Raw genomic sequence first — 25,946 nt, 5'->3', positions numbered from 1 at the left:
ATATAGCAAAAACAGTGTACACCGTGCATATATCATTTGAATATTCACGGAAACAACAGAGTAGTCCAATGGAATGCATAGTGTTGAATATTTTCAACTGGGACACATATGTTTTGTTTTCTTTGTAGTATGGCGGGCAATCAAAATAATGGTTAAAATGTAATTTACTTGTCCAATTTTTCAATAATGAATGTTTTGTAAAGCAGTAAAAGACTATATCCTGTAAATGGGTAGAATTTAAAGAAAACCACAGAAAATAGGAAGCCTTTTTTAGATCAACAAATTTCAAGATTTACAGCTAGTGGGCTTTCATATTCATAGAAAAAAATTCTAGTAGTTCATATGTTTGTATGTTTACTTCTTGGGGCTTAATGTACAAATAATAACAGCCATTTCAATTGTACCTTCAAGGTATTTTTGCACTTAAAAGTTTTAACTTATCTATACTGAAAGAAAAAAATCTGTAGCTATAAAGGTATGTTTTGAAACTTCTGAAAAATAATGTACTTTTTTGTCATGTTTTTATTGCGCTTATATCATACACCAGCCCTATGAAGTTTGGATTACCATGCACTATATACCAGTATCCTATATTTTTCTAATAACCTAGGTGGTCTTTATCGCTCATGCGCAGACTAAATAGAATTTAAACCAACAACTTAAGGCGTCGGTGTTATGTATTTTGGAAGTGAATTTCTCGATGTCAAATTCGATCCAATTGCTTCTTGACAGTCATTTTAGAATGGGAAAATTCACAAACAGAGAGATCGGTTGCCACGGACAAGTAACTTTTGGCTTATTGACCTGAAAATTAAGTCAATGTTCATTGAAAATTCAAAGACTGGACCCGTTGACACCTAAGCTTGCTCATGCCTTTCATTGCATGCGGTCTTGCCAGGATGCCACTCACTGTCACTCAACAAGTTAACATTGAAGAGTACGTTTTAGTAAAAGTCCCATTTTTGTGGTGATTTTTCACCACTGGACTTTATTTTTACCTTATTATAAACGCTCATACAAAGCACAAAACCGCTGTGTGTTTTGTTTTTTTATCGACATATTGTGAGACACCGTAACCTCACAGTCAATGCAATGAACTTTGGTGAACGTACGCTCCACCAGCTGAACAGCTTTTTCATATGCAAAATCAGCATACGGTATTTAACCGGTGGTATTGTTTGAACTGCATTTTATTGGAAGCGATTTTATGATTCTTTTCATCAATTCTTCATGCAATTTTATGAAAAATCTCATGGAAATTTTCACAATGACATAATATGATTATTTTTTGTTGTTTAAGTCCGTGTTCCCTCGCCAGAAAATCGCTCTCGTGAATTCGATTTCTAGGTAATTATTTTTTTCACTTGTCCCGTCGGGCAAGTGGCATCGGAGGTTCACTTGCCCGAACGCGACTTTCACTTGCCCCGGGCAATCGGACAACCCTTAGTGTCTTTCCCTGCATCATCATCGTCATCATTGGAGACTGAGGACCCTATGCTCTGAATAAGAGCTCGGGGAGAAGAAGGGTCAACATTTTTTGGGGTTGTTTTTCATGCATCCAGTTGGTTTTTCTTTTGAAATTCATCACTCTATCAATTCTGTCCTGCCCCTCAATATTCCCACAGGTTTGTACTGGTCGTTTTCAATAGCTCTGACCTTGACCAGGTCAAGAACATCACCAGTGAAACAACCGTGGTTCGAGCACGAAGGTAAATACGAAGGACGGAGAGGGGTTTTCATGTTTAAGTTAGGTGGGCTTACTTTATATCAAGGCTGTTCCCAACGTATTTTACGTCAACGCGGAAACCGACCGCACTGCTGTACCGATTGCTAGATCTAACCTGCAGTCGAGGCGATTCCGCGAGAAAAAACGAAGGCCACTGTATCCAAAAATATGGACGATACGGGTGGATTTTCTGAATCTGTCGAAGTTCCGCTGAAAAACAGTGTAACAATCGTCGTCGAGGATTGCAATGGTTGCTGCAGGCTTACGGAATCAGGGTTTCCTCTCGGCTGCTTACGCGAGCAAGGTAATTTTATAAAATTTATTCAACCGGGTGTTTATATGAACATCTTTCAACAAATATTTCGACGTAGCGACAATTACGTTACAGAATACGCAAAAATTGTCATTGCAATACTATGATCGGTCGCCCTTCTTCATATGAAATGTCTAAATTGTTAATCTTTATCGTATGTCGATTTTTCCGAGGCGAGCGAGGTCACGCAACGATGCTGAAGTTATTTTCGTATTCGTTTTCGTATTCGTTTTCGTATTCGTATTCGTATTCGTATTGGAGTCACTGACAAAATGTTTTATTTTTAGTCCAAATTTCGTACGTATTATATAAAAGTTTTGTCTTTACAGAACTTAAAGTGCTTTTTATATGACAATATATCGATACTTCAATATTTGAGAATGTAAGTTGAAAAAGATCCAATCTTTTTAGGCCCTAGATTGAAAGATATCGTTGCTATAATTAGAGGAGAGATTTTAAAAACAAACGGCCAGTACACAGGCACTCCTTAGCTGGGTAGTCTGTTGAATAGATCGATTTTCGGTTCGATCTATCGATCCCGTAGTCGATATGCGCGCCATTGTAACCAAAATACACACTAGGTTACAGTGGCGGGCATACTGACCACGGGATCGATAGATCGAGCCGAAAATCGATCTATTTAGCAGACTACCAAGCTATAAGCGCCTGTGGGCCAGTAGTAGTCTTTGGAGGAAAGATTTTTTAAACAAATATCATTTTCGTATTCGTATTCGTATTCGTTTTCGTATTAACTTTATCACAACAACCAACTTAAAACATTCTGTTGACATCATTAGTATCGATAATGGAAATTTAGCTGACCCGCCCAATTTGACGAGTTGTAAACTTAAAAGGTAATTTTCTGTTTTAAACTGATATCTCTGAGAAAGTGATCGTCATAACGACAGTGAATGCAGGGCTCAACGTTATCGCATGCCCCCTAAGTCGATGACATGCTATATTAGACTGCTGTCGCAAAGAAAATATCATCTCATATGATGTGGGAAAGCGTCATAAAAGAAACGAGATGAATAAAATGGTATCATAGGCCTATGTCCCGATCGGTACATTTGTCTCCCTAATAAAGATTAAATTACTGTGTGAGCTGTTGTCAGAGTCTTTATTTCAGTACGGCCCATCTCTTTTTCTTTCCTTGCGTTTGCGTCAACTGTCATTGCCAGAACATGTTGATCAACTTGCGTTATGATAAGATACACCAGAATGCATGGAAATAATTTGTATCGCGAAATATCGAGAAATACCTGTATTCTATGATAAATAGACTTCAGCTAGTCTAGTAGCTGTCGCAACTGGCTCGATCGGTTTCCGTCATTTGTTACTGTGCGATCCAGTTTCAGTGTTACGCAGTTTGCCCCGCTCTACAACTCCGTTCTGCAGGTCACTCCAAAAACTTTCAGCAGTACTATTTTGGGGGACCAATTAAGCCGCTAGCCGTAGATAGCTACTTTTTTCAACAAAAACTCTGAATAGAAATGCAGCAACTATCAACTTTCGATAGATATTTTGTAGGCAAGAGAACAAAACTCAAACGTATATGCGCATTTAATCCTAGCTGTGATATCGCAGCGGTACTTGTGGCGTGTATCGAACTCGCTCGGGTCATTGAGGTCATCGCCACAGTCCCATCCATGGTCTGTTCTCTACTTCCTCCATGGTTCTACATAATTGCAGTCGCTACCCGGCAGATTTGCCATGATATTTCAACAAAGTTGCTTGCTATTTAGATCTAGCTGAAAACAAAAACCTTTATGAAACAGGATAATCCAGTCCAAGCTTGATGAAATCGATGCTTTGATCTGCTTTCCAAAGGACGATTTCCGGAAATGGTCTAGCCGGTCACATGCCACTAACGCAAATATTCATTACGCACGTGAACGCATGAAACATGTTGCAGTTTATACTGGTTGCTTGTTTTCCCTTGTCAGCTATATTTTGATGACATTTTATGCTGGGATTATGATTGGTTCATTTGAAATGATGTGACAGCACTAAAACTGCTTGTGATACTTGATTGGATTGTAGTAAAATTTATCATTAAATTCATGGGATATTTTGACAGATCATTCAAGATAACATCAGCAGACACATTGGCAGCGCTGTGCAGTGGAGAGAACGCGCTCAAACCTTTGAGTAACTCCGCTCAACGGCTATGCTTATTCAATGCGTATTTTGGGGTCGTGGCCTTTCAGGACAATGCTCCGTGAACACTGAGCGAATATATGTTGTATTTGATCACGTATACGGTATGGAGAAATGTCTTGAAAAAAATTCAGTCGCAATCTCATAAAATTTGGTCGCCTATGCGACTGAAAATGGTCGCTACTTTGAGCCCTGATTGAATGTAATACATGAATTATCGGTCGGTCCGGTTTTATGTATAATATTGCTCACATCTTTACTCTGAAAGATAAACTACCTATTGTCATTGATTTATGTTACTTTCTCCCCTGTAGCAGCACGTACAACTTAGTCGTAACTTGCAATTTTGTAATTTTTGCCTTACCGCACTCCCTGAGTTTTGTAAAGTATTGTATTGTATTGTTATTATAATTTATTTCAGGTTTACGTAGAGCCATATCAAAATCAAGTAAAATACTTGAAATACAAATTGTAAATGGATATGATCATTCTAAAGTGAGTCCAAAAGGATAACCGGATATAACAATTTTCACATTTTTTATTCAGATGGTTGTCCTAGACAAGTCCCCGTTCATCATAGCTTTCAACGGTCACGAGTTTTGCAGCGCCTCACAAAAATCTGCCCTCCCCGCAAAACAATGGTACAGTCCAGGGCAGCTCCTTTGCATCCGCTCTCACGAGTCCCATTACTTGGCACTGACCACCTGATTTCGGGGTGCATCCAGCTGCCCGGTCAAGAGACATTGGCAAGCGAAGATGCTGCCTTACCAGATCCCAACCGATTTTAAGTATTTTTTTTCAAATAAAATGAAGTGAACAAAATTCTTTAATATCTACAAATGCAAATTTATGTAAATTTAACCAAATCTGGCAGATGAAATCACGAAACAAATTATCACAATATTTAAACCTCAGTAAATATCGTATATTGCACGTTTCATACCTGAAACCTGGACTAAAATAACAATTTCTGTCAGTGACTCCAATACGAATACGAATACGAATACGAAAACGAATACGAAAACGAATACGAAAATAACTTCAGCATCGTGGTCACGCAAGGGTATTATTTTACATACACGACAAGGACATAACCCCCTAAGCACCCAAAGAAATGCAATAGACAGTGATGTGTAATATGGACCCAAGGACACACAAGATCAGTGGTTACTGACCTCGTACGCGGACGCCGATATTCGTGCGTGAGATTAATGATGTGCGGTTTTGAACCATTCGAGGAAATCTGTCCCGTTTTATCCCTTAAATAAAACACCTGAACAGGCTTTGCTTGTGTTTGTCAACAGAGAACAAAATCCACTCTAAAAAAATACCACAATATTTGCAGTTGTCAGCCATTGTTTACATAAGGCTTTGTCACTGTTCTCTTCTTATCATTTGCATCATTTTGCAGAGTGCCATGAATTCTGGAATTTTGCAACTGAGAAGAAGTTAATATCTTCCATTTGCAGTATTTTTGAAAACACCTGCAGACAGCTTGTGAAAGAAGTGAAAGAGGGGACAGCATCAACAAAAGGTGAGAAATTTCTCTATCTGACTCATACACAAATTAACAAAGTAGTTTGTGTTATCTCAGGCATACAATGTACTGTATCTTTATGATGAACAGATGGGTGAAAACTTACTGGTGACAATTTGAGAGACTGCTAAGCCACATAGATGTTAACAGTGTTAACAAAATAAATATTGCATTGATACACTGCCATACAGCAAGGGATGTATAGCTGACAAAAACAATTGGCTGCCAGCTAAAATTTCAGACTCTGAAAACATCAGGTTGATGAACAATTAGGGAGATTTTGCACAAATTTAATGTGCTCACACACGAATTGTAACCACCTATACTCTTATTACTCCTGTTACCAAAATTTTTGCTACATCCCTGATACAACACATTCGTTGCATTTCTCCAGTGACAATGTGTTCTGAGATATGAAGCTAGGACATGAAGCTAGTTAAAGCCCCAATAGCTGCTAATTTTATGCATTATTTTCATGATTTTATGTTCAAACCAAAGTTGGTTCGTGTAAATGTGCTAACCGAAGGACATGTATAGAAGTATCACTGCTTACTGATTTGGACCATGCTTACACATTTTAACAGGCTTAATAATAAACGGGTGCCGCACCCATAAAATGGCCCCCATGGGAATACAAAAAACAGTATTTCCTGCACATACACATCGTGATCATACCAGAAACAAGCATGATGCCATTTATTTGAATGCACAGCACATGATGGCCAACATTTTGTTGTTGTAATCTTTATTTTCTCTGTCATATTATTATTTTTGAAAATGGTGGGAAATTTAAAATGACTTTAAAACCTTTGAATATACATTCCACTTTTGACACTCATGGCAGCGTTATACACTTTTTCAGTCTCTAATGGGTCTTATTCAAAGAAAACTCTTGGAAAACTAAGGATATTTTGAGATCGGTTTATTAAACATTCGCAGTTATTGGGGCTTTAAAAACTGGAGAGTATATACATTTACCATTTCAAGCCAGCATTTTTTCTTTTTATTTTGTATTTGTGAATTTAACCTGTCCATGCTCCTAGGGGTTCAAAAGCATCCCAATTTATGACTCTTGTATTCATATATTTGCTTTTGACAAAGATGGGGTTTATTTTTTCAAGTCATATTGAGAAAGAATTTTTCTTTCAAATTAGCAATTGTACGATGATATTGCCTAACACTGGTAAATTTTGGTAAGAATTCCAAAAAGTTTAGCTAATTAGTTTTCTTATCATTGCCATAGTTTGCATGATATGGAGAAAACTCTCTGAAGCAAACTTTATTGAATGACAATTGGAATAACATGGATGAAGACCATTCTACTTTTCAGAGAAAAATGAACTCATTAACTTCCTGTGCCGCACCGGAGCTGTCAGGCTGAAGTTCACAGATCTTGCAACCATCATTAATCAGAGGAGGAAAGGAGTAGCCAGGAGAAGTGTAACGACTCCAGAATCATCTGCTAACAGTACTATCAGTAGAGAACCAACACCACAGACCTATGAGACACAACCACATCCACAGCAAGCCTGCCAGTGGGCAGTCGTCCAAGAAAGCAATTATCAGCCGACACAGCGTTCAGACCCAGAGTACCGTGGTGTGGAAGTCCAGCAAAGTTTGGCAGCGCCTAGTTTTGCTGAGATGTCCAGACTTCCCCCAGCTGCCATTGAAGCTGGACCAAGCCAACTTACACTGATACGAAAATATCTAATATCAGCAAAGCAAGGTAAAGTTAGACAACTCTAATATGACATGTTACTTTGTTACTTTGATCTGCAAGACTCTTGCTTAGCTGAGGTTAGCAAGAGGCCTGGGGCAACTTCGCAGAGGTTAGCATGGCCTAGGACAGCTTCGCAGAAATGCATGGCCTAGGACAGCTTTTCAGAGATCAGCAAGAGGCCTGGCGTTGTTTCACAGAGATCAGCAAAAGGCCTGGCGTTGCTTTGCAGATACTAGCAACAGACCCAGGGTAGCTCTGTAGGAAAGATGAAATAAATACAGTCCTGCAGATTGTAGGAAGTAGATGCATTGAGCTGTTGATGTGCGTATTAGTTAAGTCTTTGTCTACTGTGGCAGATATACTCAGCCCCTGGTAGAACATTGAAATTGACAGAAAAATTCTCACTCACATTTCAGCTGAAATGTCCATGTGTTTACATTTATAGCTCCAGACATTAAAATGATTATGGTACATAAAATATCAAAAACGGCAAAGAATATATTACTTTTGAAAAAAGTACCATTGCACAATTAGAAATATGATCTATACTGGTAGAACATAAATCACACCCATATTTATATTTGCAAAGCTGTTAAAATTACTTTGTCACCTCTGTCTTGCCCAAATTCAATTCTTTGGAAAAATCCAGCATTGTCCAGTATTGTCTCATAGCTAATTAGTTTCCTTCAAGTACAAGCAATGATGTTATCATATACAGAATGTCTTTTTTCTCAGAGTAAAATGACCTAACCGCTATATGCATTGCTTCAACTTACAGATGAACAAGATAAGCCCAGTAAAGAAGATGATGTGTTTAATGAAGAAGATGAAGAAGAAGATGTATCAGATGATGAAATCATGGAGAATTGTAACTGTGATGATGAAGATGAAACTGTCGGACAGAAACGAAAGGTATGTAATTCTGAAACATAAACCCAAAACTTTCAGTTTAAAAAGTAAGTAATCAAAATATAGTCAAAAGTAATTAGAAGATGAATTTAAATATGAGTGGTTGCAGATGAATTATTATGAAAATGTAGTGTTATGAGAAAGTGTCCAAAAATTGTTCACTATGTGTGAAATTTTATCAAGTTGGTAAGATGATTTCATCCAAAGAGCTCCAGGTGTCGATGTCCTGATAGAGAGGTACATGACGATTTTGCAGACATTTCTGATTCTGCAATGCAGGAGCTTTTGAGCTTTTGCAAACTTTCAGTGACATTGAAAGAGAATAAATTTCTGCACATTGATGTAAACATGTTGGAAAATGATGTGAAAGTCCTGCCCAAAATTTGCCGTTATTAAAGTTTGTGATGGAACATCGGTGTGAGCTAGCTCCTTGGTACGGATATAGTGACAGTAGATAGGCCTTAGGTAGAGATAGTTTAATGTGTTTGAAAGGTTGGCTTTGCCATTCACAACCTAAATTTTATGAAGTCTTGTCTTTGGTTTAGCATTGAAAGGTTGAAATCCTACACAATTAACATATCCTGGGAACGCAATTTTTTTGCGAGATTATATATTTGATATTGTGTATCTCTTGAAAATTCCAGTGATGACTTCAATCAGATGTATGCAAAACTAAGGAATTATTTGATGTTTATAGTTTATTGTGCATAGCATAATGACTGCATGAACTGAATATATAAGATTTTCAAGGTCACAGTATTTAAAAGATTACATTCGCTAAATACTCCTGTTTGAAACTGCATCAAATTAAAAGATCTTGCACCCTTAATTTGAGACCTTGTAATGAATCTAGTTTTGGAAATTAAGAATGCTAGAATCCCCCGCTACAAAATGATGTAACCCCTCTAGGAAAGTAACAGAGTTATGTAACACGATTTTCTAAATGATTAATCACATGTAGATCATGTCAGCTATGTACCAAACAAATGCTTCTTACTTTGAATTTCTCAGGGTGTCATCACTATCATGTAGTGCTGTTTTAAAAGTTATAGATTTTTCTGTTTTATATCTTTATTTCACGCATAAATCAGAACACAGATTAACACAACATGTAAACATAAATGCTAGTCCTCAGATAGGATGTGAAGCTCTCCATTTCTTGATCATTTTCCAGCAAAAGAATAATATACATAAATGTAATGTACTGTATTAACTAAACAACAAACAATGTTTACCATTAAAATAATTGATAATTGTTTCAGCTGACAATAAACAGAGATTTTAAGTGAATACTTATGATCCTTAGGTGAATTTAAGTCATATATGCACTTATTTCTGAATGTGCTAGAGCATAGGATTTCTGTAAAAAAAGATCTGAATATGACATTTATGATACTCTCATGGTTCTTTTTGTCTATACTCTGTATTTTTGGACCTTCAAAATTCATGATAAAGACAATTACATGTATATGTTACTAGTAGCTGTAAATAACTTAATTCCTTTGTAAAATATTCCTAATATCTTTGCTATCTTAGGCCAAAAAAATAAATAATACTATTCCGATAACTTGGTTTTCAAAAATAGGGTAGTTAGGTAGGCAGATGTTTTTTCCAAAAATATTTTTATTTTTAAATATGCATTTTTCAGGGGTTCTGGGCAATCAAACACTGGCCACAACATTTTCAGTAAAACTTATCATACGTATAAAGGAATAATAGCATAAAAGACATCCTCGTTCAAGCAAAAATCAAATGCCAGTTAACAAATGCATGATTTTACAGGTTTTTTCTTTTCTTTTTTGTTACTTCAGCGTTTATGTAGCTCCAAAAAGTTTAGGGTCAGCAGGTAAAAAATGGGGTAGGCTTGGTTGTTGGAACAGTACAATTTTTTTTACCTAACCCGATTCTACTACAACAAGACTGTTACACTCTGATCGCCTGACAGAAAGGCTCTTAGTTCGAGAGTTATTTACTTGAGACTTGATTTCGAATGGAAACAAAAACAAAAGAAACAGTTAACTCAGGTCAATATTATAGCTTTTTCATGGTTGGACAGAGTCTTGATATTTAATGATGTTCAGCACTTCAGTGAATATTTTTTCCGTAATCAAGCCTGTTTACCAGCAGTGACCATTACGAGTGATGTGTTGCACAAAGAATATCGTAGTTTTTCATGCTGATGGTAAGTTTCTCTCTTCTTTTGTTCATTTGAGAGTATTCGCTAAAAATTGCACCTATTACAAGCTTAGATGAAACTATTTTGTTGTCATGGATATCAAATATTGATATATGGTATTAGAATAGATAATTTGATTAAATGTGCCAAAAATAAATGTAGTTATAGGTTATTTAAATTTATTTTTCATGTATACTATTATTTGACTTGTCCCTGCCCCAGATTTTAGAAAACAGAAGTGCCACTGTCAGCGATCAGAGTGCAACTTTCAAAGCCACTGAAAGCCTGCAAAAGCCTTACCAAAAGCAAATGATTTGATTTTAGCTTCAAGAAATTGCTAGAATACCTTGAACTGGTTCTGTTAAATGATTGTAAACTTGCAGCTTAAATTATCATACATGTACGTGAATGTTGCAAATCAGAACCGTCTCAACTCATGTACAATAGTTACTTTCTTTCTCATTCATATTTTAGCTTCTGTCGAAAAATACCATTTTAAAAATTATGTTCACAAACATTCAAAGGGAATCATCCTGACACATGGACAATTACCTGTATTTCTTTTTTCTCATTTTGTTATTTTGGACTGCAGAAACTTAAAGCTCTTGTCACAACAAAAGAAAATCCCAGCAGGTTTGCAGATGTCACAGTGTCTTCAGCAAAACTCTGCAGAGCAGAGAAGAAAGCTTTGAGTGGCGGTGATTACTTAGGTCAGTATATTATACAAAGTGCAAAACAGACATCATCATAACCATTAACACCAAGGGGAAAGGGAGTTTTGTTTGGCAATACGGCAACTCTGGGTTAAAATGGAGCAGCCAGGCTACTGCAGTATTCTGTGAACACAATGCAAGAATTTCATGATGGTGGTATGAAGAAGAATGCATAAAATGAATGTGTGGCATTTATGTTTCTACATATGTATGGATGTTAGTATGTTTGACCACCACAGTTCAAACTCTTGGATAATTTACCACCAAATGTAGCGGTGATCCTAGCCCTGTCTTGGCACTCCAAGACTTGTAACAGATCTTGCATGGATCTGTATTGCTGTGAATTTTTATGAAAATCCTGTCGTGTACATCGTAAAAATTTGAGTGTAGCAGTTACCAACACAATACCTGCTTTAGGTTGATCAAATCACTGCTGATGTCATATACACATTGAGACAAAAAAAACCCAGACTTGCACAAGATTTGATATTGGCTAACCTGTAATATTACAATGCAATATTAGCACAGGCTTTTTCCTTCCTGTAATTTATTCAAAATTATAATTTATTCATTGGAAGGAAACCTTCAAAGGATATTACAAGAATAACAGCTTGGTTTGCTAACAGTATACAGAATATCCATGATATGTGTAAATGCTGTTTTGTCATATGTTGGAAAGCCACAGAGTGAAATTGCAAACTTCTATACTTACTTACAGAGAACCACTTTCAACCTACATGTTTGTAACATAACAATCAACTGCATATATATTTTTGTTCGTGACACAAAATGACTATAATATAGTTCATTATGGTCTAAAATTAATTTTCCTTACCCTGAAACTGCATCCTCATCATTTTATCTTTACCAGGAGCGCTCTTGAATGAAGTCATTGACCTTGTATTCACAAGAAAAGAACTGGCCAATGCAGGGGGTCTAGGTCTGAGGAGGAAATCCCCATTGGGAGAGCAAGAGAGACCTCCATTGGACCAACACAGAGTCAATGCAATAAGGGGTAAGTTGAAATGTTGGACTTCCTGAATAATTGTCATGACGTAGACCATGATAATAAAATGTGAGTTGAGGACTCTAGATTTTTAACCACTATGAGTTACTTTGTTTTTGTATTTGATGAGTTTTTATTGGCAACAGTTGGAAAAGGTTACATTGCTAGTCAAAATGTATAACAGAACAGTTCTCAATTATCAAATGGATTAAAGCAACTTTATGTTTATAACAGTCAATACTTTTACACAGAACACTTCACAGACTGACAGAGAGAGAGAGAGACTGACAGACTGACAGACATACCAGCACACATGTAACGTTCAAAAATATTGTCAGGGTGAAAAAAGATTTCTGTGAAAATTGTAACGATATGCCCAAATTATCTTTATCTGTGTTCTATTTTTTTCAGTATACTTGGCAAAGAAGGCCAAGAAGAGAGGTGTCAAGCGAATTGATAGCACTACCTTTAATAAGAAATTCACTGCCAAAATGGGCAATGCCAGAAGAGATATCAAGCGATTATCGAAACATACGTCTCAAAGTGCAATTGGAGACTGACAACAAACATGTAATCTATTGTATGATGAAGTCTCAGGGAAAGTGTTTGAATTCCTGTAGTCAGTGGCTTGAAGGATGGTCACATGGTGTGCTGTGTAAGAACTGAAGTCTTTCTGTCAGACTGACAGTGGAAGGAGCTTGCCTGAAGCAGAGAAATAGAGAACAGTATATATATAATGTTTTACAGTGTAATGCCATGCGTCTGATTACACACACAATCAAGTTATGTAGAATATTATTTGTGTTGAATATTATGCTGCACTTTGAGTTCACACCTACTTTAAAGTAAAAATCCACTTTCTTTTAATTTTTTTCTGCAATATAAAAACAGATGAACAGAAAGACTGTCAACTGCATATGCTGTTATGGTCTTTATTTGATATCACTAGCTGTGCTGGCATAACATTTTGAGTGAGTGCTAGGCACAGCAAGATTAACATGTAATAGTCCCTGTACCTTCAGAACTTGATCGTGCAAGAATCAACCGTGTATGACAATTGTACCGAACACAACCAAATGACCGGTTATTATGACATACACTAATGAGCAAAAGGAACAGTGTAATACACAAAGACCTCTAGCAGATTCAGAAGGTTTTTCTTTCATAACGTTTACAGCTCACAATATCAGTCCTTGAAATCTAGCAGTACAGCCTATAAATATTGCCATTGTAAAGAAATGGAAAGGTATTGAGTACAAAGATTTTGATGTTTAAAGTAGCATATTCAAGGTCGATTTTTAATGGTCAGTTGTGAAATCCAGTGCCATGGGTCATGGCTGTTGCAAGGTCAGTGCTAAAGATGTCCATAATTACTTGTTTGCTCACATATCAGTGAAACCTTGCTAATTGGTTTGGTGTTTACAATGGGCAATGCAGCTGAAAATAAGATAGGTTTTTATCGTAGACAATAGCTGGGGAGAATATGGGAACCAGTCATTGTACATTTTTTACTCCCTTCAATGATAATTATTGAAAAAGATGCTTTTAGCAGATTTGAATATTTTATGATGATGCCACAGATTCTGTAAAGTGAAATATTTCAAGCTTGACCAGATCATTTCAAGGATTTGTAAGTAGCAATACAAGGTTATTCAATTTGTCTCAAGGTTGTCCACATCAGTCATGAAAAGAGGCTATCCAAATGCAAACATATGCTGACATTGTCTTCATTCCACTTTTGTCAAGCTCTATTTCTGTCACATACTGTAATCAGTTTTCACTTTTATTTGTTGAATGTGATGCATTGAGATTCAACCTTATTGGGTTGTTTGACTTTTTTAGCAATTTTTCGCAATATAAGCACCACAACGGAATTTTGCAAAATTTCGAAAAGAAACATTCTCTTTTCTTGTATGGATGCACAGTGCCCAATTATATTTGTCATCATACAATCAGCTTTGTACTTCAGATCTTGCTTTAAATTACATCAGAAAATGCACATATCAATTATTTTAACATGCAATAAATGTATACATGTTTATGAATGCTTCTGTTCAGACTGAACTTCTTTTCCCAGCAGTACTTTTCTCAATAGTCACACCAGAAAACTTCTTAGCAAGTTCAGTAGCTAGTTTAAACCTTTCGTTTCATATTGTAATATACAGTTTCTTAGAGGCTTTTTATGTGATATTAACCTGGGGCATTAATGTGCCAGAGTTTGGAATTGGAATGGTAATTTAATAACTGTATGATAGCCTGTTTACAGAAATGATACATGTATGCTAAACATCTGTATTAAAGCGGGCAGACTTGTGGTATAAAGCTGGCCCACATTGACTTTGTTCGATACCCACATGTTACAAACATGATAAGCAGACACCTATTAGGTATACAAAAATATTCTGTGTTTCCCTTATAAGATGCACTCGGGAAATGGGTAGTTTGATTGGAAACTTTTTCTCTTTTATATTTTCTTTGTATTTTTATTTTTGGATGTGACCTATCAAAAAACAGCAAAATTTGACAGAATTACGCATGATTTTTGGAAATGCAAAAAGTCAGAGGATTTTAAACAGGGTAGGTTGAGTTACTGGAAAATGTTTTATTTGGCCTTGGTAACTTTTCAGATAGCTTTACCAGCATCAAACATGTAACTTTGCCTGTCATAGACAAGATATTAAGGATCTCAGCAAAAAACAATAGCAGATAAAGTAAAAACAAACCCTCCCCGTTTTAAAGATGTTGTCAAGGTAAAATTGCACTGCTTTGATTGTGACCAAAATATATTTGCATTTTTATCAGTACAACAGCGCACAGTTTTAGCCTTGTAAGTTTAAAAGGCACACAAAGGTGTTACAACAATTGTTAGAATATTTTTTTATGATAACCAGTAGATTAGTCACTGTTGACTTACTGACAATTAAATGAAAATTGTCATTCATTGTAACAAATTTTCTTATTCTTATAGTTCCCTGGGAGCAGGTTTGCCCAACCTGTCACAGATAATGAAGTACAGGCCAGAGCCGTGAGTGCACAGAATTCCGCAATCCCCATCCACACGCTGCGGCGCAACCGCTGGGCAGTGCGACTCTTCTACACATGGGCAGCTGTACGCAAAGGCAGAGGCTTGGATTCCAGTGATCTGAATGTTGACAAGGCCCTGAAGGATATGGATGATAAAGAGCTGTCTTATTGGCTGTCAAGATTCATCCTGGAAGTGCGCAAGACCAATGGAGATGAGTATCCGGCAAAGACGTTGTTCTGTATCATCATGGGTATCCAATCACACATTCGCATTGAGACAGGGAAGACCTTGAGTGTTATTGAACAGCAGGAGTATGAACCCTTTAGACAGGTGAGAGAAAATTTAGGATGGCTAAGTGTCAGGTGATGACTGTATTGTTCACAGTGAAAGTGATAATTGCCAGTGTGGAAGCTAGCCTCACTCATCAAAATCTTTTGTCAGCGTCATATCACCATCAACAAATCAACAACTAGAAAAATTAAAGGTACACTCTATAGTGTCGTATGATAGTGAGTAACTCATCCATTAGTATTCAGTGTTTGAAGATGGCTGATTGATATATTAAGAGCCATAGCGAGAGAAGAAGGATTATTTCACCACCAGGTCAAGATGGTTAAAATTAATGAAACACAACATATTCCATATGATGTATTTTAACATAGTACTGTACATTTGAAGGCTGTTGAAAACATAATACTGTAAAGTTGATTTTTTGGGACAAAAGATGCTATAACATACCAAACCAAGTGTGTGAAAATACGTCATTTTTTGGCTCAATACTGCTTTTTACTGACTTGGCTAATGGGGAAGTAATAGTCTTAATACTGTCTGGCAGGAAAAGGGTTAAAGTGCGCATCGAAATTAAAAGATTTTAACTTTCGCTCAAACTCTATTTGATGAAACTTTTATCGATTATCTCGCCAAACAAGAATAACCAGCGGTCACTGTGCAAAGTTTGGTACTGGAGAAAGAAATGACCCGACATTTACCAAAACTTGTAATTCAAAATGGCCACCATTCCTGTGTTAACTCTGTGGGGAAAAAGTACAATTTTTGATTTTTTGTTAAAAACTAAGATCATGGTGAAAATTGATCTCTCTCCAAGAGCTCTAATATGAACCCCCACAAGTGGTAGCCAAGAAAAGTACTGTGAAAATTTGAATAACTCTCCCTAAAATGCATCAGCTTACATGACACTGAATGGTGTCACTTTGCATTTCAACTTGGCAGTAAAAAATATTTTGACAAATACACCTAATATTGTGTTGTTACTGGTACATTTGTTAAATTTTAAGCATGTATGAATTAGAACTACTGTGATTGAAAACCACCTGTGTCAAAACATGTTGTCTATGCTCATTAAAAGGGAAGGTCTTCAACTGAATCAAAATGAAAATAGGCTGATACAATCTTTTCTCCAGGACACAGGATTGCATGATTCCCCCTATCTAATCAAAAGTCCCCTTCAATTAACCACAAATGAGACATGCCGCCCCCTTCTACAATAGGGTATGAGATTATGATTTACACAGTGTATTTACAGTGACATTCCACTTTATGATTACTGTCTATATGATATAACATCACACAGTTAATGTAGTCCACTATATGTAGCCACAGTAAAGTGATACAAGCTTCCTATCTATTGAAGGTTGTGATAAAGCTGTAAGACTATCAACAAGAATTTGCCTTACGGCGAGTACAAAACTGTGTTGGAACTGAAATGAAGGAAGTTTGAATGATTTGTGTAGGCTTCTACTTTACTGTTTACTGGATGAAAAAAAAAGGAACATGAGTGTATTTTATTGAGTTTTGACAAATGCTTTATACCAGTGAAAAAATCTTAATTTGCATAATTTAAATCTGCATAATTTATTGTAGTCCCCCTCAATCAGAACCAAATTCCCCCTAAATTTTCAAGCAAGGGGTGACATTTCCCCCCTTGTTAGAGAATCCTAGAGAAATCACAGCTGATAGGCATGATACAGCTATCGCTATTTTGGTTCCAAACTTTTATTTTTTTTTCTCGGGACAGGTACTGGAAAGTGAAATGAAGAGACTGAATGAAAAGGGAGTAGGGCTTGAGACAAAACATCCAGAGATAGAACTGATCACCCCAAAAGATGAGGATTGGCTGTGGGAGTGTAAGTTATTGGGAGAACACAATCCTTATGTGTTACTGAACACAATGGTCTTCCTCAACGGCAAACACTTTGGACTGCGCAACGGAAAAGAACACAGGAACATACGCTACTACCCTTCGCAAATATCGCTCCATGAAAGAAAGGGACATATCAGCTGTTTACATTACGAGGATGAGTCAGCTCGGGCCAACAAGGCAGGGGTGAAGCATCGGAAGGCGCGGCGCAAAGAAGTTGTGATTTACGAGGACAGTGAATCTCCAGAAAGGTGCCATGTCAGACTGTACAAAAAGTACTTATCACTTTGTCCGAACACCAGTCAGAGAGACTATGGTGCGTTTTACCTCCAGCCACTACGGAACCCTAATGATAAAGTCTGGTACAGTGTACAACCAGTCGGACACAATGCATTGCACCAAGTTGTGCCGGATTTGTTCAAGGCACTTGGGAAATCAACGTTTAAGGCCAATCATGCGCTTGGAGCGACTATGGACAATGGAAACAAACCAGCAGGTGCAATCAAGCAAGAGCCAATTCTCATTGACTGAGAGCTTGAAAATTTTTCAGAACATTGTTCAACATAAACACAGAAATATTCCTGATATGTTCAGATTGTACATTAGGTGAGGTTGACAATGAACAGGTCACAGAGACACAGTGGTTTACATGAAGTCAAACCTGCCATGGCATTCTCAGCGAAATGCTTGCCCCAACATGTGGCACACTTTTAAAGATATGATAGAATATTTTTTTACAGTACATCTCCATGTTCATCTGTCATTACTGAATTTTGCATTTGCAATTCATCCAAATTCTCGCCTTTCAAAATTTATACATTTGTCCTTGTTCAGAAACAAAACATATATTTATGTAAACTGATTTTTTAAAACTTACTACTTTGATGAGGCAGGAAAACAGCTTAGAATTGTTTTTTGAGTAAGATGGACATGAACAATCAAAATTGCACAAGGAACCTTCAAAATTGTTTCTTCATATCTAGATGGATAATCACAGTGCCACTCTACAGTTGGATTATTTGCAATATCAGCAAAACATCTTCCAAGCTGAAAGGTAGCTCCTTTTCGGACATTACACTCTCTGTTCTGAAAGTGGCACATTTGTACAAATTCATTTTTGTATGAGTACAAGTATAATAAAAGTGAAAGAATGTAAATGTAATTGACAATAGAGGTGTATAAAGTTCTGTGACTGTGGATATTTTTATTAGATTAGTTTTACTGTTCAGTGCAATGAAGTCTTAGGGTTGATCACACCTAGGGGACAGATATTTGGAGTCTCAAACTTTACAATTCTTTTCTGACATACTAGTACCATTTGTGGGGTTCATTTTAAAGCTCTTGGTGTAAGAAAACTTTTCACTGGCTTAATATTTCAAAATTCGAAAATTTTATTTTTCTCCATAGAGTTAACACAGGGATGGAGGCCAATTTGAATTTTAAATATCGGTAAATCTTGGGTTATTCGTTTCTCTAAGTACCAAATTTGAATGGTGAACCCTGATTTTTATTCATGATTTTGAAAGAGAATAGATGAAAGATTTCTGAAGGAAAGTTTGAGTCTTTCACTTTTGAGACACATACTACCTTAATGTTGATAGGAAAGCATTGAGCACAGTCCCTCCATCACATGGACAGACTACCGGTATACAACGAACATCGGGAAAGGATATCATGAGGACAACTTTTCAAAGGTCTAGTAACCATTACTTCACTTTGATGCTTTGTTCTATGTAATCTACAGTGGTCAGCTTTTCAAAACACCCTGTAGACAACTTCAGCGTCAATAACGGCAAATGAAACCCAACATGCATTTGACTCTTAGGACAGGCAAAATACTGTATTTTAATACACTATGAGTAGGTTGGTAAAGAAACTAGCTGGTATGAGTAACAGGAATACCAGGTGTATGTTCATGTCAGCCCTTAACCCTTTCACCACCATGGTTTGTCCCAAATCCATTGTTTTCTATGGTAAAGTTGGACCTGTATACAGGGAACTGGGGGTGAAAGGGTTAAAGTTGTTGAATGTTAGAAGAAAACAGAGTGTCTTACTGTGCTTCACTTGTCAGGAAGTAAATGGAGTCATTGCTGTTCTGTTGTTTGTCAGAGATTTGGTTTTTACAGAGTGATCATATTTGAAAGCAAATTAACGACACAGGCCACTGGTTTTGCTGCACTGTAGTGCATCATGAAGTACATCGATTCTCACTATCAAGAACTCAACCACTGTACTGGTTTGAAATAATGTCACTGCTTTCTATCTGCTCGAATTTCAAAGAAAGTGTAGAATCTGTAGTCGAGTCAGTCTCTCAATGTGTCAAGGCTCTAATCAATATTCTCATTAAATCAAGAAAACATCGCACAAAAGATAGTGACTTAAAGGATAAGTTGGTAATGCATCAAAGCGCATTGTAATCTTTGAAAACCATTGCTGTGGATTTGTCGAAAGTAAACACTTTATGGACCATTTTTATTGTCTTTTGAAATGGAATAAAATTTGATGACCATACTTGTATGAGAGCCAAATAAAGACCAACCATGCTTTATTGTGAATTTTTGGGTTCAAGTTCTGAGTTCAGTGAGAAGCATCTGTCAACAATAGAGTTGGATCGTAGTGGTGCCGCCTATGGTTGGACCTACTATCAGCTTGCTTCAATCCTTAGATTTGAAATCATATACCTCTGTGCTATATTCTGAGGATGTGGACGGCATGATTTGGATCAAATTTACTGAGGCCAAACTGGCACCTCAGGGATAGATATTCTGACTCTCAAATATTTTCAATATATTTCTGGTCTACCACTTGTGGAGGGTCATTTTAAAGCTGTTGGTGTAAGAAAAATTTTCACTGGTTTTCTTTTTTGGAAATACATTTCCAAAATGTTCAACCAAGATAACCACTTGAACTGGGCTTGGCTTACAGTATTGCAATCTTTGTGCTGCCATCACCGTACATCAAATTTGCATAAATTAAACAAAATTATCCGATGCAAAATTTAGTATCGACTGACTAGTGAATTCTTTAGACTAATCAGGCTGCCTATCAATTTCCCCATAATTTTACATTTATACTCATAGGGGATGATGCCTATGAATATCACATATATTGTACCTACTGCATCCACAGAGTTCTCATCCACTGGTAGGGTCCATAAACTGTACAGATGGGGGTGGGGTTGGTGCAACGGGAGGGCAAAATGAACAAGACATTAAAAAACTACAGTTGTGATTATTATCATTATTATCATAGAGGTATTATTAGCATCCAGTGCATAACCTGTAAGTATCAACAGTGAATACGTAAACATAATTCCCGGGACTACTAATAAGTATTCCAGACTCATTGTTTTCAACTATAATTATGCAATTTGTACTTTGTATATAAACTGCATTCACAGATATTAGGGGAGGAATTCAAGAGTCTGATTGTTACACAAAGTCATTCGTCAACGATACAAATGAACAGTACACATTCACAGGCTGTGTTGAGCAAGTTGAATGATGAATATTTCAATATGACACTATCAATACTATAGATTCAATTGCACAATAATTGTATAAAACTATTTGAAATCATTTCTGAAAAAGCTTCAAAATTAAAGCTCACCATAACTTACTGCTGAAAATCCGATTTTTTCAACAATGTTAAAGAAGCTTAGGCTCAAAATAGGCCCAATCAACCTATGCATAAATTTGCGAGGACCCCCTCCACGCTGATGACCTAGCTTTGGTCATCTACACTAGCCGGTTGTAATTCCTTCTTGGCTAGTTGATAAAAAAATCAATGAAAGACCAGGGATAGTGTGTAAAATGGGAGAGTTGATAAAAAGAGCAAAATATTGAAAAAAAGGCATTGTCAGTTTTATATCAAATGTTTTTTTTCATGTATTTGTTGATGGTGTTTAGGGGTATCTACAACCAAAATTAAGATTTAAACTGTGATTCCTCCTCGCAGAGCAGTTCTTAGTGGTGAAGAACATTCCTATGTATTAATAAATAATTTACTAGTCGTTAAATCAAAGTGTTGAGCTATATACATATATACATGTATGCACATCATCAAAATGACAACGTGGTACATCCAGTTTTACTTCACGCGAGGGCGCCCTCTAAAAATGATAAAAAGTAAGTAAGTTGAGTGGTCTTATACCGCCATGCAAGCTTGGCTATCGGGCGTCTTTCCACTGATACGCTCATCAAATTTCCCGAATTACTCCTAAGAGTTTGATGCTTAGCGGAGAAATGGATACCATTGATGTTATTGAAGTTCAGCTCGAGAATAATAATACGGTAGTGTTGACCGAAAGCGATAGAAACATCGCCAATTTCTTGCCCGCTTTGTTGAGCGTACCAGTTCTGTTGAGAGACGAAGGTAAAACTAGCCTACATTTTAATTCACTCTCCTCCACTTAATCTCATACAATGCACACTCAGGTTATGTTCCGACACCATCTGCATGCAGAAGTTGCGTTGATTGTGCGTACAGTGATTTATGTACATTATTGCCGATCGTATCGCATCATAATATCTTGCACCTGACAGTAAACGGCCCCCAGACACTTCGCACCAAAACCACCTCGCACCACACCATACCATTTCGTTGCGTCCCATTCGCATCAAAACCACTTCAAACAACCTCGTACCAAAACTTCTTCGCACCAGGAGTCATGTCGCCTCAGACCATTTCGATCCTAAAACTCAACTTCGTCTTAAACTATCGCCAACTGGCAAAGCTGAAAAATAACCAATCACTGCCATCTAAGGTTTCATCACCAATACATCATCCCACTCCCAGGACTGAAGTCATGAAAGTGAACAGAAAATGACATCGCGCAAGGCACCTGAGTTGTAGCTTTTTATTCCACCGTTTATGGTTTTGTGCAAGAATTAAAGGTTCACGGTAGCCAAAATGTCTTGACACAGTAGTGTTTCCAAGTTGCATGTAAAAACAAGACTGTGATACATTGTAGCACCATGGTTTTAGGAGGAGTTGGTAGTTACGATGGTACTATACTTGGAGCGAAGTGGTTTTAGTTTAGTACGAGGTTGTACTTGAGGCGAAGTGGCATGGGGCGAGGTAGTGTTTTTGACGAGGTTGTTTTGGTACAAAATGGGTTTGAAACAAAGTTGTGTTGGGTAACCTGGTTTGGGTGCGAAGTGTCTGGACCTGCACTGCACAACTCTCCATCATCAACTTAGTGACACAATGGTACATACTGCATGGAACCAGCCACAGACGTTCACAATACACTCATTCAACTCTAGCTGTCCTGACTATGCAAGAGTCGGCATCATTTTACAAGTGGTATAGCCACAAACTGAAGACATCAAAACACCGTACACAATACACAGTGCCGTAATTACAAGGTGTCTTTGTTAGTCCCCACGGACACCGTCCGGGGGGACTTATAGGTTTGGTCATGTCCGTGCGTGTGTGCGTCCGTGCGTGTGTGCGTCCGTGCGTGCGTCCGTCCGTTCACGCAGATATCTCAGAGATGCAAGAAGCGATTTCATTCAAACTTGGTACAAGGATTACTTCATATGTCATACAGATGCACGTTGATTTGTTTTGCGATACGATCCAATATGGCCGCCAGGCGGCCATTTTATTACGATTTTTTTCATGTACAGAGCCATAACTCAGACATGTTTCAACCGATTTTATTCAAAGTTGGTACAAGGACATTGACCAATGTCATAGATACGCACGTCATTTTGTTTTGTGATACGATCCAATATGGCCGCCAGGCGGCCATTTTATTACGATTTTTTCATGTACAGAGCCATAACTCAGACACGTTTCAACCGATTTTATCAAACATTGGTACAAGGACATTGACCAATGTCATAGATATGCATGTCGATTTGTTTTGTGATACGATCCAATATGGCCGCCAGGCGGCCATTTTATTACGATATTTTCATATACAATGCCATAACTCAGACATGTTTTAACCGATTTTATTCAAAGTTGGTACAAGGACATTGACCAATGTCATAGATATGCATGTCAATTTGTTTTGTGATACGATCCAATATGGCTGCTGTGTGGCCATTTTGTTACAATTTTTTTCATATGCAGAGGCATAACTCAGGCATATCTCAACCGATTTTATTCAAAGTTGGTACAAGGACATTGACCTATGTCTTACATATGTACATCGATTTGTTATGTGATACGATCCAATATGGCCGCTAGGCAGCCATTTTATTACGATATTTTCATGTACAGAGCAATAACTCAGACATGTTTCAACGGATTTTATTCAAAGTTGGTACAAGGAGATTGACTAATGTCATACATATGCATGTCAATTTGTTATGTGATACAATTCAATATGGCTGCCTTGCGGCCATTTTGTTACGATTTTTTCATGTCGAGGGCCATAATACTCTAAGGCATATCTTAACCGATTGTATTCAAAGTTGGTACAAGGACATTAACCTATGACATACATATGTATGTCAATTTGTTTCTTGATATGATCCAATTTCGTGTCCTTAGCCATACTTGGGCATGTCTCAACTAATTTTATTCACCGATTTTATTCAGACTTAGTACAAGGACATTGACCTATGTCATACGTGTATTGATTTGTTTTATGATACAATCCAATATGGCCGCCGTGTGGCCATTTTTTCCCGGTTTTTTCATGTCCGGAACCATAACTCAGACATGTATCAAGCAAATTTATTCAAAGTTGGTACAAGGACATTGACTTATTTATACATATGTATGTCGATTGGTTTCACGATTTGGTCCAATATGGCCACATGGTAGCAATTTTGTTATGGTTGTTTCATGTCGAGAGCCATAACTCTGGCAAGTCGCAACTGATCTTATTCAAAGTTGGTACATGTACATTGACTACGTCATACATATACATGTTGATTTTTTAAACAGTAAGATCAAATATCGTTGCATGGCGGTGATTTTGTTACAATTTTCAGATGTACAGAGCCATAACTCTGACAGACATATTTCCACCAGTATCATTCAAAGTTGGTACAAGGACATTGACCTATTTCATACATATGCTCGTCAATTTGTTTCACGTCATGTAGCAGCAACATGTCAATTATTGAAGTTTCGTAAGTAGGCTGATATGTCAAGAAATACGTACTGCATCAAATTCATGAAACTTTATACAGATGTTAACTGATGTTAAGGTCACATTGCTTTAACATTGAAAAAGACATTTATCAGTGTCATTTTAATTAATTTGTAATTGCATAAGCAATGAACTTTCCTAATTAGGGTTATATAGCCACAAATTAATACAACGTCAAATGTGATGAAACTTGATACAGAAGTTGATCTCATAGTGTTGTAAATACTGCATCAAAACTTTATGAAATATGGTACCAGTGATAATCTGTCAAGTGTTAGAATTGTATGCAAAAATGTTTTGCAACATCCTGTTGATTAATTCCTAGTTGACTCATTTTATGAACTTTAGGATGGTGGCCTACATTGGTTTTATGTTTTCATCACCATGGAACTCATTCTTGGCCATTGAGCGCCATCTGTATCAAAGTATTTTTATCACAGACCTAATTAATGAAGAGGACTCTATCCTCTTAGGACATGTAATCAAAGTACTCATTAACAAGTGGGGACTGTGTCATCAACGATGACTTGTTTTGAGTATGGTGATTTGATGTCACCAGTTTGTGGCTATACCACTTGTAAAATGGTGCCCAAGAGTCAAACCTTGAAATGTCAACGTGAAATATGTGATGAGTAGCAACAGCAGTACTGTACACTTCTTGGGCACTTGGGACTAGGAACCCCAAGCTTGACCAATCAAACTCAGTCTCCTCATATCATTGCAATTGCGGCACATATGTCTTTTTAATATTCTCCATAAATATAATGCAGTTTTTCAAGACAAACTCACTCTCACGTAATACCACTCTGGTTTCCACTATGTCTTTTTTAATTAAACAAGCCTTCACATCATACTTCAGGGTTCGAAATTTATTTTTTTGTTTGGTGGTCAAGTTTGACCACCAGATTCAAATTTTGGTGGTCAATTGCAAAATTTGGTGGTCAAAAAATTGATCATATCAGAGTGTAAATCTTGTGGAGGTTGGGGTCCATGGGGTTGAATAGTGGGCTGTACATGCTGTTTTGAAACCATTTCACCATGCTGCTACACGTGTTAAGTTGGTTTACATGTATGATGGATGCCCAGTAAATCCACTGGAAAATGTTCAGTCATTTACAGATCAACATGACTGCTGCATGAGTGACTGACTGACTGGTTATATGCAAAGGACTTGAGTTACAGATTTTAAGTTTTTACAGAATTACTGTGTAATAAAGAATGACAATTACTACTGATAACATGACAATTATTGCATTTTTTTGATTATTATGAAGTCTTGTAAGAGTTTTGTACATTGATCTCTGTCACATAAATGACTAGACGAAATTTGCTAGGAGATGTTATTCAACGTTTGCAGACTTTATCACAATAATCATAGCAGTAAACAGT

General features: G+C 37.0%; 2 protein-coding genes across 4 annotated transcripts in view; both read left to right on the top strand.

The window, feature by feature from the left end:
* The first annotated feature begins 1,753 nt into the window (after nt 1–1,753).
* Nucleotides 1,754–18,605, top strand: LOC139149112 (uncharacterized protein KIAA1958-like). 2 transcript variants are annotated; one of them, XM_070720673.1, is made up of 7 exons: nt 1,767–2,030; nt 5,611–5,733; nt 7,067–7,462; nt 8,235–8,368; nt 11,134–11,251; nt 12,126–12,269; nt 12,672–14,951. In XM_070720673.1, the coding sequence occupies exons 1-7, from the start codon at nt 1,895–1,897 to the stop codon at nt 12,818–12,820; spliced, it is 1,200 nt and encodes a 399-aa protein (XP_070576774.1). In that variant the 5' UTR covers nt 1,767–1,894; the 3' UTR covers nt 12,821–14,951. The 2 variants fall into 2 exon arrangements, with proteins under 2 accessions (XP_070576773.1, XP_070576774.1); XM_070720672.1 differs by lacking the exons at nt 11,134–11,251; nt 12,126–12,269; nt 12,672–14,951 and adding exons at nt 15,229–15,615; nt 17,321–18,605 and having other exon boundaries at nt 1,754–2,030.
* Nucleotides 18,606–21,572: 2,967 nt separating this feature from the next.
* The window catches only part of LOC139149117 (uncharacterized), a 35,944-nt gene continuing 31,570 nt past the window's right edge, over nt 21,573–25,946 (top strand). The window contains exon 1 of one of the 2 annotated variants that reach the window (XM_070720679.1): nt 21,573–21,817. In XM_070720679.1, the coding sequence (XP_070576780.1) occupies nt 21,673–21,817 (145 nt within the window). In that variant the 5' untranslated portion in view covers nt 21,573–21,672. The remainder of the gene's footprint in view (nt 21,818–25,946) is intronic. The other variant, XM_070720680.1, reaches the window with a different exon arrangement.

This window comes from Ptychodera flava, chromosome 14, assembly GCF_041260155.1.
Source record: "Ptychodera flava strain L36383 chromosome 14, AS_Pfla_20210202, whole genome shotgun sequence".
Lineage (NCBI taxonomy): Eukaryota > Metazoa > Hemichordata > Enteropneusta > Ptychoderidae > Ptychodera > Ptychodera flava.
The sequence above is the reverse complement of the archived record's forward strand: the minus strand, read 5'-3'. Positions and strand labels throughout refer to the sequence as shown.